At 51.6% G+C, this 14288-nt stretch overlaps 1 protein-coding gene across 1 annotated transcript in view; it reads right to left on the reverse strand.

Annotated features, from left to right (window-relative positions):
- Window positions 1-9035, reverse strand: part of LOC119268097 (serine/threonine-protein phosphatase PP1-like) — an 18648-nt gene extending 9613 nt beyond the window's left edge. Inside the window, exons 1-3 of the mRNA XM_037549601.1 lie at window positions 8736-9035; window positions 6893-7452; window positions 6624-6815 (exon numbers count right to left, since the gene is read on the reverse strand). Of these exons, the coding sequence (XP_037405498.1) occupies window positions 6624-6815; window positions 6893-7452; window positions 8736-8937 (954 nt within the window). The 5' untranslated portion in view covers window positions 8938-9035. The remainder of the gene's footprint in view (window positions 1-6623; window positions 6816-6892; window positions 7453-8735) is intronic.
- Between the last annotated feature and the right edge of the window lie 5253 nt (window positions 9036-14288).

The raw sequence follows: 14288 nt of genomic DNA on the forward strand, positions 1-14288 counted from the left end.
CGCGGCCGTTCTCCGGTCAGGGGGTCTCGTCAATCCTCCCGGCGGCGGTCTCCCTCCCCGTCTCGCCGTCGGGACCGGTCCCCATCGCCCCGGCAGCAGCTCCTCCCCGCCGTCACCGCCAATCCGACCTCCAACCGCTACCAACCCCCCCGCTCCCAAGCTTCGTTCCCGCCGACCAATGGGGGAAACGGGAACCGGGGACACCAGGGCGCAAAGAAGAAGAAGGGACCTCCTCGCCCCCCGGTTGCCACTCCCGCTGCCGGCGCGGCCGCCCCCCATCCGGGCTCCGCTTCCGCCTCGGACGGTCCGCCGTGTTTCAACTGCGGACTGACCGGGCACTTCCAGGTGGCTTGCCCCAACCCTCCGACGTGCTACCTCTGCAAGGACGCCGGCCACCCCGCGATTCTCTGCCCGGACCGCCCGGTGACGGAGGAGCTTATGATGTACGGCCACGGCATCGAAGGACATGGGCTTCTTCCACATCGAGGTCCCGGAGCTGCCCCTCCCTCCCCCTCGCTCCTGGCTCTCGTGACTATCGTTGGCGAGGCCGTCGCCACCCCCGAGCTCATTGAGGCCGAGCTCAACCACTTGTGCAGATGCAAGTGGGATTGGCAGGTGACCTCCACTGCGGCCAACTCCTTCACAGTGATCTTCCCCGACGCTCTGAGCATGGGCTTCTGTACCCGCAACGACAACATCACTTTGGCCCTCAACGGGATTGTGGTGAACATCTCTGAGCCGAGGTGGGATCCCAAGGCCGTGGTGGTCCTCGATACGGCCTGGATCCTCATCGCCGGCCTGCCGGATGTGGCCCGGTCTAAGCGCGTCATTCGCGGCATGTCCAAGCTCCTAGGCAAGGTGGTGGTGGTCGACGAGCTCTCTCTCCGCAAGGAGGAGGAGGTCCGGGTCAAGGTGAAATGCCTGGACTCCTCCAAGCTCCAAGCCACGATTCGGGTCTTCTTCAACGACGACGGCTACGACCTCAAGATCTGCCCCGAGCCTCCGAACCACATCGGTCGCCCCCGCTTCTCCGACGACAGCCACTTGAGGGGCGGCCCAGCTGACGACGACGGCTCCCGCCGCCGCCGGTCCCGCCACTCACGCCCCGAGGATCCTGAGGATGACGAGGACTTGTCTAGGCACTCCCGCTCCCCATCCCCCGAGCCCGCCAACCCACCTCCAGGCCGTGGCGGCTCCGGGGCGGGACGCACCCGGGTGTCGGCCTCTGACCTCGCGGTGGCACTGCGCCTGGCCTCTACGCCGGTCGCGCCCCCTTCGCCTCCGTCCGAGTCGACCAGTGACATCTCCAGTGTGGGCCTGCTCGTCATGCCGCCTTCGTCGCCGCGCTCCCCTTCCACCGTCTCCGCCCTGCACTCCTCGCCGTCGGCCCCGGACCCCCCGGCCACCCCTGGCTCGACCTCCCCGGTCCCCATGGGTGGCGGTGGGGGCCTGCCTCCCCGTCGGCGCGCCAGCTCCGGCCCCCCACCCGCGGGCGTGGCGGTTGGCGACACCCTGGAGCCCATCGCCCCGCTCCCCTCGCCGGTGGCCCCCGACGCCCACCTCGCTCCGCCCACCTCCCCGGCTGCGACGGTGGCTGTGATCGTGACCACTCCGACCGCCGCTCACCCTCCTCCGACGGTGGCGTACGTCAGGCGGCCCCGCTCCACTTCGACGCCGGTGACGGCGTCCCGCCGTAGCGCCCGCCTCGATGCGACCCGTCCGGCGGACTCCCCGGCGTCGTCCGTCGCTGAGCGTGCGGAGCTTCGGGCCGCGGTCCGGAACCTCGAGTCAGGTGTGGATACCGTCCCCCCCAGTTCTTCCAGTTGTTCCTTTTCCGCGCTTGAGGCCGTCCCTCTTGACCACCTCGCCAAGGTGGCTACTGACTCGGCCATAGTTTTTAGGGGGGAGGTTGGTCCCCCCTTAGAACAGATCGCGGCCATTAGGGCTCGCGAGGTCTTAGATGGCAAGCTGGCTGAGACTCGGGCGTGCTTGCTCTGGCCCACCGTGGATTCGAACGCAACCCCCGCGGGTCTGGGCCCTACGGTGGCCGACGGTGTGATCCGTGGCCGCACCCGCTCTCGCACTGCCGCTCTCCGTGCACAAAGCGCCTCCCGTGTCTTGGGGTCAAGCAGCCCCCCCATGGGGGTTTAGATGCGGGCCCTTTTTTGGAACATTCGCGGCTTCGGCCATGAGGGCCGCCGCCGCCAACTCATCGAGTACATACGAGACGAACACATCGACATCATTGCCATCCAGGAAACCATGCGCACTGAGTTCTCCCTCCAGGAACTCGAGTGTCTTAGCTCTCACCTCTTCGCTTGGCATTGGCTCCCTTCTAGTGGGACCACTGGCCACTCTGGCGGCATCCTGTTAGGGGTGAAGGATGCCACCTTTGAGGTTGGGGGCATGGATCGGGGGGAATTCTTCGTGAGTATGGAGATCTTCGAGCGGGCCCTCAACTTCAAATGGCAGGTCGTGATTGTCTATGGTCCGGCGGACCATCGCCGCTCCCCGACCTTCTTGGAGGAGCTTCATCTGAAGATCTCCAACTCTCTCCTCCCAGTAGTTGTGGGCGGAGACTTTAACCTCATCCGATCCCCGGATGAGAAGAATAATGACCGGATTAACCTCCCCCGGATGCAGTTATTCAATGACTGGATCGCGGAGCTGGGTCTCCGTGAGCTGGGACCGGACGGGTGCCTGTTTCACTTGGACTAACCGTCAGGCTGACCCGACGCGATCCGTCTTGGATCGCGTCCTAGTTTCTCCGGAATGGGAATTATGCTGCCCCCTGGCCTCGCTTCGTGCGATTACCCGGATCGGGTCTGACCATGTCCCTCTCCTCCTCTCCACGGCCGACGAGCGCCCCCCCTCCCCGCCGCGTTTCCGGTTTGAGCTCTTCTGGCTCAACCAGGCCGGCTTCCGGGAGGCGGTTGCCGCTCGCTGGATCTCTGCCCGCTCTTCCCCTCATCGCGCCATGTCTGTTGTTGACTCGTGGCACTTCTGTGCCAAGCTTGCCCGCCAATTCATGAAAGGGCGGGGTGCAAACCTTGGCCGGGATCTCAGAGAACGAAAAAAGGCCCTCCTGCTGGCTATTCAAGCTCTGGATGCCCGTGCTGACACGTCTGGAATCTCCCCAGATGAGTGGATGGTGCGATATGACCTTGAAGACCAGCTCTCAACCATCTACACGGATGAAGAGGCCTACTGACGTATGCGTGGTACCCAGCGGTGGGTACTTCGGGGAGATGCCAACACCGCCTATTTCCAGGCGGTGGCGAACGGCCGCCGGCGCCGAAACTCCATCCATTGCCTCTGGGATGGAGATACCCCTCTCGTTCGCCCCTCGGCCATTCGTACCCATGTAGATGGCTTTTACAAGGCCCTATTTACCCCCACCCCTCGGGGTGGGGCTAGTCTCGCCCCCGACATTTGGTCGGGTGCCCACTTGGTTTCTGATGCGGCCAATGCTGCTTTGGTGGCCCCCTTCGCCGAGGATGAGGTTCTCGCGGCTATCAAAGGGATGAACCCCTCCTCGGCCCCGGGTCCGGATGGCCTGCCAGTTACGTTTTTTAAGACGTTCTGGCCGACCATCAAGCCGGAGGTCATGGCCCTGTTCGAAGAATTCTTCTCTGGCACCATGGATCTTGGGCGCCTCAACTATGGCATCGTGACCCTTATCCCCAAGGTCCCGGGCGCCTCCGAAATCCGCCAATTTCGGCCAATCACCGTGATCAATGTGATATTCCGGATCCTGGCCAAAGGGTACGCCAATAGGGTGACCCTGCTCGCGGATGCGATTACCCACCCGAACCAATCCGCCTTCATTAAAGGCCGATTTATTCTGGATGGGGTTCTGGTACTCCACGAAGTCCTCCATGAGGTCCGGTTGAGACACCATCGGGCAGTGTTTCTGAAGCTCAAATTCCACAAGGCCTATGACACGGTCCACTAGCCCTTCTTGCGAGAAGTCTTGCTTCGCAAGGGCTTCGACGACCGGTGGGTGACTAGGGTTATGCAACTTGTCTCCTGTGGACGGACCGATGTGAACATCAACGGGGACATTGGGCCCTACTTCCACACCCTCTGTGGGGTTCGTCAAGGCGACCCTTTCTCGCCGTTTCTGTTCAACATGGTGGTTGATGCCCTGGAATCCATCCTTGATAAGGCCAAGGATGCTGGCCATATTCGCGGCGTCGTCCCTCACCTAGTCGGAGGGGGAGGGGTCTCCCTCCTCCAATATGCGGACGATACCATAATTATGGAGGGCACCGTCCAGGACATCGCTAACCTAAAGTTCCTCCTCCTGTGCTTCCAACAGATGTCGGGCCTAACCATTAACTTCGATAAGAGCGAAGTGATGGTGCTCGGGTTCCCCCCCGAAGAAGCACAGTCCATAGCGAACCGACTTAATTGTCGGTTGGGTTCTTTCCCCACGACTTACTTGGGGATCCCCATTAGTGACTCGCGCCTCACCGTGGCGGACCTCCGCCCCACGGTGACCCGTATGCAACATCGGGTTGAACCCTGGAAAGGGCGTTGGTTGTCGAAGGCTGCTCGGGTGATCCTTATTAACTCCTCGCTTGCTAGCATCCTGTGGTTCCTCATGAGCTTCTATAGCCTCCATGAGACCCTCCATCAGGAGATCGCCAAGTACCAATCTAGATTCTTCTGGGCAGGGGAGGGGGATAAGCAGAAGTACCATATGGTTAGCTGGCCCGATATCTGCAAACCCAAGGACCAGGGAGGTCTTGGGATCCTGTCCTCCCGCCGCATGAACATAGCCCTCCTGACTCATTGGCTCTGGCGCATTGCCAATGGTGACGGAGGTCTATGGCTCACCATCATCCAGAACAAGTATCTCCGTGGACAGCCCCTTGCTTTCTGTCAGCGCTCGGGCGGCTCCCAGTTCTGGCAGGCCGTCGTCCAGCTGCTCCCGGTTCTCCGTATTGGCACTTCCATAGCGGTTGGTACCGGATCATCGACCCTGTTCTGGTTTGATCGATGGCTTGGTGACTCCCCCTTGGCCGCGCGATTTCCTGCGCTCTTCACTATTGCAGTTGACCCCCGTATATCTGTCGAGGCGGCCCTTATTGACTTAGGGCGCCTCGCCTTCCGCCGCCCCTTCGGCCCTCCAGAGGTTGCTGCCTGGGACGCCCTTATGCTGGACATCGCCCTCCTCCCTATGGACGGCGTTGGCTCCCCGGATGTCACATCTTGGCGGCTTGAGCCCTCCGGCTGCTTCTCCACCAAATCCCTCTACGCGGCCATTGCACCCTCGACGGCCCCCGAACCCTTTAGTTTGATTTGGGATATTCGCCTGCCCCTGAAGATCAGGATCTTCATGTGGCAATGGATTCGCAGTCGCCTCCCGACTGGCGTGGAGGTCCGTAAGCGGAATGGACCTGGGAACGGGATGTGCCCCTTGTGCGACACGATGGAGGATGCTAACCACATCTTCTCGTGCTCTACGGCTCGGTTCCTTTGGTCCTGCTTCCGCGAGACGGTTGGGGGCCAGTGGTGTAACACCAACTTCCCTGACCTGCTTGCGGAAATCCATGCCTCCCCCCCTCGCTACCGCCATATTAGATGGCTCTGCGTTGGGGTCCTCGCCTGGACGCTCTGGACCGTTCACAATAAGCATTCAGAAGGTCCCACTTCGACGTGCTACTGACGCCATCTTTAAAATGTGTGGATACTTGCAGCTTTGGCGGCCGCTTAGCCACCCCCAGGATCGGGCCATCATCAACAACCTCATCGCCGACCTTCGCTCGATGGCCTTCAGCTTGGCGCCCCCGCTCCCCCCGCCACCACCGGAGCCAGACTAGATGCTGTGCCGCACCCTCAGTGTGCGCGCCTTTTTTCGTTTTTCAGGGCTTGTTGAGCTGTGCCCTCAGCATTAACCTATTTGACTACTTGCGGTGTTAGACCTCTGTGTGTGTGTGTTTGTTGGTGAACCTTGTTGGTGTTGGGCTTTATCTATAAAGCGGGGCGAAAGCCTTTTTCGGTAAAAGAAGTTGGCTGTAAGTGGGTCGGAGAAGGGTGGTCGTGTGTACGTGTGGAATTCATCGTTTTGTTGTTCTTATTTGTAATAGGAAGAAAGGATTTACAATGTTCATGCTTAACTGTTTTGTAGAGCGAATAATAACTGAAGAAAAACCCACGAAGAACCAACCAGCCATAGGAGCCTGGAAAAAAATTCACGCCCAAAAGAAAACTCGCGCGGCAGGGCGCGTGTATCTCTCTAGTTTATACTAACTAGTAAATGCGTACGTGCAATGCCCGTTAATATTAGGACGAAAATTAATTGCACATTTATATTAGGTAGGATATCAAATATGCGTTAATTATGTGATTAGCACAAACATGTATGATATTAATTGCACGCTAAACATGTTGAGCACTCACCATTGGAGCAATCTAGGTCGTTGGATTGACATGGTTCATTAATTGGATCTTTTTATATTTGTAGATAGGGGTAGATAAAGGTATAGATAGATATAGATAAAATGTCTTTTTCATGAATTGTAGTTCAAACAAGAATAACTCACTGATGATCTATCTGTCACTTGTCCAATATATTGGGTCATGAAAGGGAAACCAACTGAAGCCTGATTATTTACCTTGTTTGAAATTGGTTTTCTTGAATGTGGTGCTCCTGTTTCTTTTGGCTTCAAGATCTGGAAAGAACACATTAAGCTTTCATCTATGCTTAACAAAGCACCCGCATTATCAAATTCTCCACAGTAGTTTGGAGCTGAAAAGATGGTGACTAATCTCCTTTCTGCAAAGAACTCATAGCCATCCTCTACCACCTGAGGACATTCATGCTTCAGTTATATAAATGCCATGATGGATAAGATAAAAGTAAGGTAGAGCAATTTCCGCCTACCTGGTGAGCTCGGCAAATGAGGTCAAGATCATTCTTCTCCAAAAATTCTACAAGCTTATCCGCACCGAAAGTACAAGCAACACCTCTGTCACTCTCCCCCCACCCTTGTGTGTCAGAACTAGGATCAGACCAAAGCAAATCACATAGAAGACCATAGTCAGGAATTTCAACAGGCCTCTCAATATCCTTAATTTGATCTAAGCTATTCAATTCAGGTGAGAGGCCACCATGCATACAGAATATCTTATCATCAATAAGCGCTGTCATAGGCAAGCAGTTGAAGCAATCACAGAATATCTTCCACAGACGAACATTGAATCTCCTCTTGCATTCATCATAGAAACCATAAACTCTGTTAATTTTTGCATCTTCATGGTTTCCTCTCAACAGGAAAACCTTATCAGGGTACTTCACTTTATACGCCAGAAGCAGACATATGGTTTCCAAGCTTTGTTTGCCTCTATCCACGTAGTCTCCAAGGAAAAGATAAGTCGAAGTTGGAGGATAGCCACCCAAATCGAACAGCCTCAGAAGATCAACAAACTGACCATGGATATCACCTACAAGGCAAAAGGGGAGAATGTTCTATAATGACAGATTCCGAAACGTAACAAAAGGATGAAATATGATCCCAGGTGACAAGTCCAAATATGGAGAGATGGCCAAGGACAACAAAAATATGTATAAGAGATTTCATAACGAATTCAACCAAATGTGTGAGTCTACTTGTACTTCCTAAAGATGGAAAAGGGGTTTTGTACAACAAGTGGTGCACAGTTTTACGACGGTCCTTATTCTGAGAATATTAAATAACCGACCTGATTTTCATAAAGGTATTAAAAGAATAGGGTTCTGTTGGGCATCACTGCCTTTCAGAATGAAAACAACAGAATAAAGATATGAATAACCTATTATTATGGTATTAAAAAACCATTTTGATACCAAGTAAGCACTTGAGTCTTACAGAAAAAACTTACAAAGAAAAATTATTACTAACTACATTGAAACAAAATGATCATCGTGTCAGTAACTTTAAGAATGCAAAATCTTGAAATAGTTGTGTTACACATAACAAACACAGTCGTCAAACAGCAAAGTCATAATTGTCATGACATAGGGTAGCACACGCAGATGAAGTGTCAAGAGGTTTATGCATTTGCCACGTAGCTGAGGGACGCCCATTTGTACTATTCTACCCTTCTATCAATGAAAAGATACGCAACCTGTGTATTCACGAAAAAACTTTGTTAGGAAAGAGTCCAATCGATTTAGCAGTTGGATTAGACTTGTGATAGACTTACCGGCCTCTCGGTCAAGTCTTGTGTACTATATAAAGGGGCTGACCCTCTCAATAAAGGGTAGAAGAATATTGTTGTCTACCTTTACCTACCTTTTAGTAATTATTAGGGTTATGTCAGTAGTAGATCCTTCCAATTGGACATTTCAAATTTAAACCACTTATCATCCTAAAATGTATAAAAGGATAACACAAGTGTACCCATAGAGCAAAGACTACCAACTCTGGCCATTGACCACGCTGCAAGAACACCGGCCAAGATTCTTAAATTGGACATTTCAGATTCCTAAATTTCAGACATCATACCTTATGTCAATATTTCAACAGAGTATACTTGTTCTTACAGAAAACGTTACCGGGTCTCAACAGTCAATACCCCGAATCAACCTTATGCGCCAGACATCGGGAAAAATCGAACATAAATAATCCATCTCTGGGAATCAGGCATATACGGCCCAAATGCGCAAACGCGCCACAAAGAGGAGGGCGCGCGTATGGTATGCCCGAATCAGAGGGTAGTGGAGGGGCCTTGAGGCCGGTGCTCACCGCAGATCTTGACGGGCGCGGGAATGCGCAGGAGGTTGGGCTGCGAGAGGAGCACCCTTTTGGCCTCGACACAGAGCTGGCGGATCTCCGCCTCCGACAGCTGGACCTGGCGCCCGCCGCGGCCCCCTTCGACGAGCCGCCGAACCACCTCATCCAACGCGGCCCCATCCATGGCGCCCATCGATGCCCGCGTCATCATCATCTTCACCGCTCTCCACCGGCTCGATCCTTAGACGACGACGGAGGTGCGAGGAGGATTAGAAATGGAGGAGGGTACTCTCGGAAAAAAAAATGGACGACGAGGTGGTCGGGATTGGATAATGGCGTGGTAATTATGGTTTTTTTTTAACGAACGTGGTAAATATGGTTTTTTTGTGTGGTCATTAGGTTGTTTATCTACTACTAGTAGTATTTTTTTATGTGGTAATTAGGTTGTTTATCTACTAGTAATATTTTTTTTATTTATCCCCTGATGGAACAATCATCAAAATAAACACCGATGCAGCAATTCATCTGGATGGCGGCAATGGCGGAGCAGGGGGTGGCGCGTTCAGCTGGTCGCCTCTTGGGAGCATGGAGCAAACCTCTTGTGGGTGTCACGGACCCCCTTATTGCTGAAGCAATGGCTGTACGGGAAGGCGTGCGCTTTGCGAATCTCAGAGGATTTCAGGAGGTGATCATCGAAACAGATTGCCTGGAGGTTGTGGAACTCTCGAAGAATCGTCACAATTCCTTCGTGGTTGTGGCACCATTGTTTTATGAGATAGGAGAGCTAGCTACTACCTTTTCTTTATTTGATATTATTCATGTAACCCGGTCAGCAAACTATCCAGCTCATCTCTGTGCCAAGCGTGCTTGCACACTAAGTATGACTGAAAGTTGGCTGGAAGAGACCCCTAGCTTCCTGGTGAGCAGTCTGTTGGCTGACGATCCAGCGAATGCTTTTGTTTGAATAAAGCTCTCACTATTGCCCGCAAAAAAAACGCACGTATCCAAATAATCTATAAAAATACATTAATTTTGTATTTCCATTGTTATTTCTCTTTTAGTCAGCCTTTTCAACCATTTAAATGTGTGTTATATCGAATGAGCGCGTGTGTAACACACGATTGATACACATATCTTCACATAAAATTCACGATCATGTAAATATATTGTAATTATTACTTTCAAAAATACTTAAAATAACATGTAAGCAAGATTATCTAGTACTCCATAAAATTTAACATCCAAAGACCACAAGATGATATGCACGATTACGAATTTTTGATATATTCAATAATAAATATCATTAGAAATCTTACTAATAGTTTTAGAAATTTTTCCAATGATGATGATAGAATCACACAACCAAACTGGTCATGCTGGAGGAAAATAAAATTGGACAACTTTCAACTCTGATATAAACCAAATGATTAAAAGAGTTATCGACAAAATAACTGAATTGGACAACACCTTTTTTTAGAGGAACGCCTTTGCTTATTATTACTTGATCAAATGGGCTATTGATTGTCGATCAAGAAAGAAGAACAATAGAGACACGCATGACGCTCAATTTGGTATATGAATATATGTTATGGATGACTTAATTAGGCCACATAAAGCACGATCATTTGTTATAACGAAACTACTCCATATACGATGGACAGTGTCCAATTTTTATACGACCAGTAAATTCGACAAGGACTGCCCTCTCAATCTCAATCTCATGCACGAGCGGCCGGATTATACACATCGTACAGAAAACGCAAGAGATCTGTTATACGTAGCACGGTTAAACAGCAATCCCTCTAAAAGGAACATTTGCTATAAAAAAGAAAACTAAAAAAGATAGCGACGGCTGCCCTTTCAATCCCACTGAGAATTGATTCTCAGCTTCTCACCGCATAGACACTTCGCTTTCCCCACCGCCTGCCGTCCCCGTCACGCCGCCTCCTTCCAGCCACGACGTCGCCCGGCGCCTCCTCCCCACCCCCACCCTCGCCTCCTCTTCCCATCACGGCGTCGCCCCGCCGCATCCTCTCCCCACCACGGCCTCGCCTCGCTGCCAACCCTGCCGGTTTTCCCTAGATCAACTCTGCCGCCGCCGTGTCCCAGCGCAGATCAATGTGCGAGCTGCTGGACACGATGAGGGAGCGAACCGAGATCCACTACACGAGCACCTCAGGCTCAGGCGGCGCCAGATGGAGTGGATTCGTGCTGTCGTAAGGGCCATGGAGCTCGGGACGCCGCGCTCTCCCCTGCTCCTACGCCATCAAGCATCACCAACTCATTAGGGAGGATGCTTCTTCTTCTACCGTGCCGCCATGGAAGGTCTCCCTCCCTGTTGGAAATATGCCCTAGAGGCTATAATAAAATGGTTATTATTATATTTCTTTATTCATGATAATTGTCTATTGTTCATGCTATAATTGTGTTATCCGGAAATCGTAATACATGTGTGAATACATAGACCACAGCACGTCCCTAGTGAGCCTCTAGTTGACTAGCCCATTGATCAAAAGATAGTCATGGTTTCCTGACTATGGACATTGGATGTCATTGATAACGGGATCACATCATTAGGAGAATGATGTGATGGACAAGACCCAATCCTAAGCATAGCTCAAAGATCGTGTAGTTCGTTTGCTGTAGCTTTTCCGAATGTCAAGTATCATTTCCTTAGACCATGAGATTGTGCAACTCCCGGATACCGTAGGAGTGCCTTCGGTGTGCCAAACGTCACAATGTAACTGGGTGACTATAAAGATACACTACAGGTATCTCCGAAAGTGTTTGTTGGGTTGGCACGAATCGAGACCGAGATTTGTCACTCCGTATGACGGAGAGGTATCTCTGGGCCCACTCGGTAATGCATCATCATAATGAGCTCAATGTGACCAAGTGGTTGATCACGGGATCATGCATTACGGTACAAGTAAAGTGACTTGCCGGTAACGAGATTGAACAAGGTATTGGGATACCGACGATCGAGTCTTGGGCAAGTAACGTACCGATTGACGAAGGGAATTGTATACGGATTGATTGAATCCTCGACATCGTGGTTCATCCGATGAGATCATCGAGGAACATGTGGGAGCCAACATGGGTATCCAGATCCCGCTGTTGGTTATTGACCGGAGAGTCGTCTCGGTCATGTCTGCGTGTCTCCCGAACCCGTAGGGTCTACACACTTAAGGTTCGGTGACGCTAGGGTTGTTGAGATATTAGTATACGGTAACCCGAAAGTTGTTCGGAGTCCCGGATGAGATCCCGGACGTCATGAGGAGTTCCGGAATGGTCCGGAGGTGAATATTTATATATAGGAAGTCAAGTTTCGGCCATTGGGAAAGTTTTGGGGGTAATCGGTATTGTACCGGGACCACCGGAAGGGTCCCGGGGGTCCACCGGGTGGGGCCACCTATCCCGGAGGGCCCCATGGGCTAAAGTGGGAGGGGAACCAGCCCCTAGTGGGCTGGTGCGCCCCCCCCCATGGGCCTCCCCCTGCGCCTAGGGTTGGAAACCCTAGGGGTGGGGGGAGCCCCACTTGCCTTGGGGGCAAGCCACCCCTTGGCCGCCGCCCCCCCCTTGGAGATGGCATCTCCTAGGGCCGACGCCCCCCCTAGGGGTCCTATAAATAGTGGGGGGGGAGGGCAGCCGCACCCTAGCCCCTGGTCTCTCCCTCTCCCTCCCGTGACACTCCTCCATCTCCCTGTGCTTGGCGAAGCCCTGCCGAGATCGTCGTAGTTTTCACCATCACGTCGTCGTGCTGCTGGATCTCCATCAACCTCTCCTTCCCCTTTGTTGGATCGAGTTGGAGGAGACGTCTTCCCAACCGTATGTGTGTTGAACGCGGAGGTGTCGTCCGTTCGGCGCTAGGTCATCGGTGATTTGGATCACGTCGAGTACGACTCCATCAACCCCGTTCTCTTGAACGCTTCTGCGCGCGATCTACAAGGGTATGTAGATGCACTCCTCTCTCTCCCTCGTTGCTAGATGACTCCACAGAATGATTTTGGTGATGCGTAGAAAATTTTAAAATTCTGCCACATTCCCCAACAGTGGCATCATGAGCTAGGTCTATGCGTAGTTTCTATGCACGAGTAGAACACAAAGCGGTTGTGGGCGTGGATATTGTCAATTTGCTTGCCATTACTAGTCTTATCTTGATTCAGCGGCATCGTGGGATGAAGCGGCCCAGACTGACCTTACACGTACGCTTACGTGAGACTGGTTCCACCGATTGACATGCACTAGTTGCATAAGGTGGCTGGCGGGTGTCTGTCTCTCCCACTTTAGTCGGATCGGATTTAATGAAAAGGGTCCTTATGAAGGGTAAATAGAAATTGGCATATCATGTTGTGGTTTTGGCGTAGGTAAGAAACGTTCTTGCTAGAAACCTATAGCAGTCACGTAAAAACTTGCAACAACAATTAGAGGACGTCTAACTTGTTTTTGCAGCATGTGCCGTGTGATGTGATATGGTCAAAAGGATGTGATGAATGATATATGTGATGTATGAGATTGATCATGTTCTTGTAATAGGAATCACGACTTACATGTCGATGAGTATGACAACCGGCAGGAGCCATAGGAGTTGTCTTTATTTATTTATGACCTGCATGTCAACATAAACGTCATGTAATTACTTTACTTTATTGCTAAAGCGTTAGCCATAGTAGTAGAAGTAATAGATGACGAGACAAATTCAAGAAGACATGATGATGGAGATCATGATGATGGAGATCATGGTGTCATGCCGGTGACAACGATGATCATGGAGCCCCGAAGATGGAGATCAAAAGGAGCAAATGATATTGGCCATATCATGTCACTATTTGATTGCATCTGATGTTTATCATGTTTTACATCTTATTTGCTTAGAATGACGGTAGCTTAAATAAGATGATCCCTCATAATAATTTCAAGAAAGTGTTCCCCCTAACTGTGCACCGTTGCGAAGGTTCGTTGTTTCGAAGCACCACGTGATGATCGGGTGTGATAGATTCTAACATTCGAATACAACGGGTGTAAGCCAGATTTACACACGCAATACACTTAGGTTGACTTGACGAGCCTAGCATGTACAGACATGGCCTCGGAACACAGAAGACCGAAAGGTCGAGCATGAGTCGTATAGAAGATACGATCAACATGAAGATGTTCATCGATGTTGGCTAGTTCGTCTCACGTGATGATCGGACACGGCCTAGTTAACTCGGATCATGTTTCACTTAGATAACTAGAGGGATGTCTATCTGAGTGGGAGTTCATTAAGTAATTTGATTAGATGAACTTAATTATCATGAACTCGGTCTAAAATCTTTACAATATGTCTTATAGATCAAATGGCCCACGTTGTCCTCAACTTCAACGCGTTTCTAGAGAAAACCAAGCTGAAAGATGATGGCAGCAACTATACGGACTGGGTCCGGAACCTGAGGATCATCCTCATAGCTGCCAAGAAAGATTATGTCCTAGAAGCACTGCTAGGTGACGCACCCATCCCAGAGAACCAAGACGTTATGAACGCTTGGCAGTCACTGTCGTGGTTCTAAGCCTGACAGTAGAGTG

This window comes from Triticum dicoccoides, chromosome 3A (genome assembly GCF_002162155.2).
Source record: "Triticum dicoccoides isolate Atlit2015 ecotype Zavitan chromosome 3A, WEW_v2.0, whole genome shotgun sequence".
NCBI lineage: Eukaryota > Viridiplantae > Streptophyta > Magnoliopsida > Poales > Poaceae > Triticum > Triticum dicoccoides.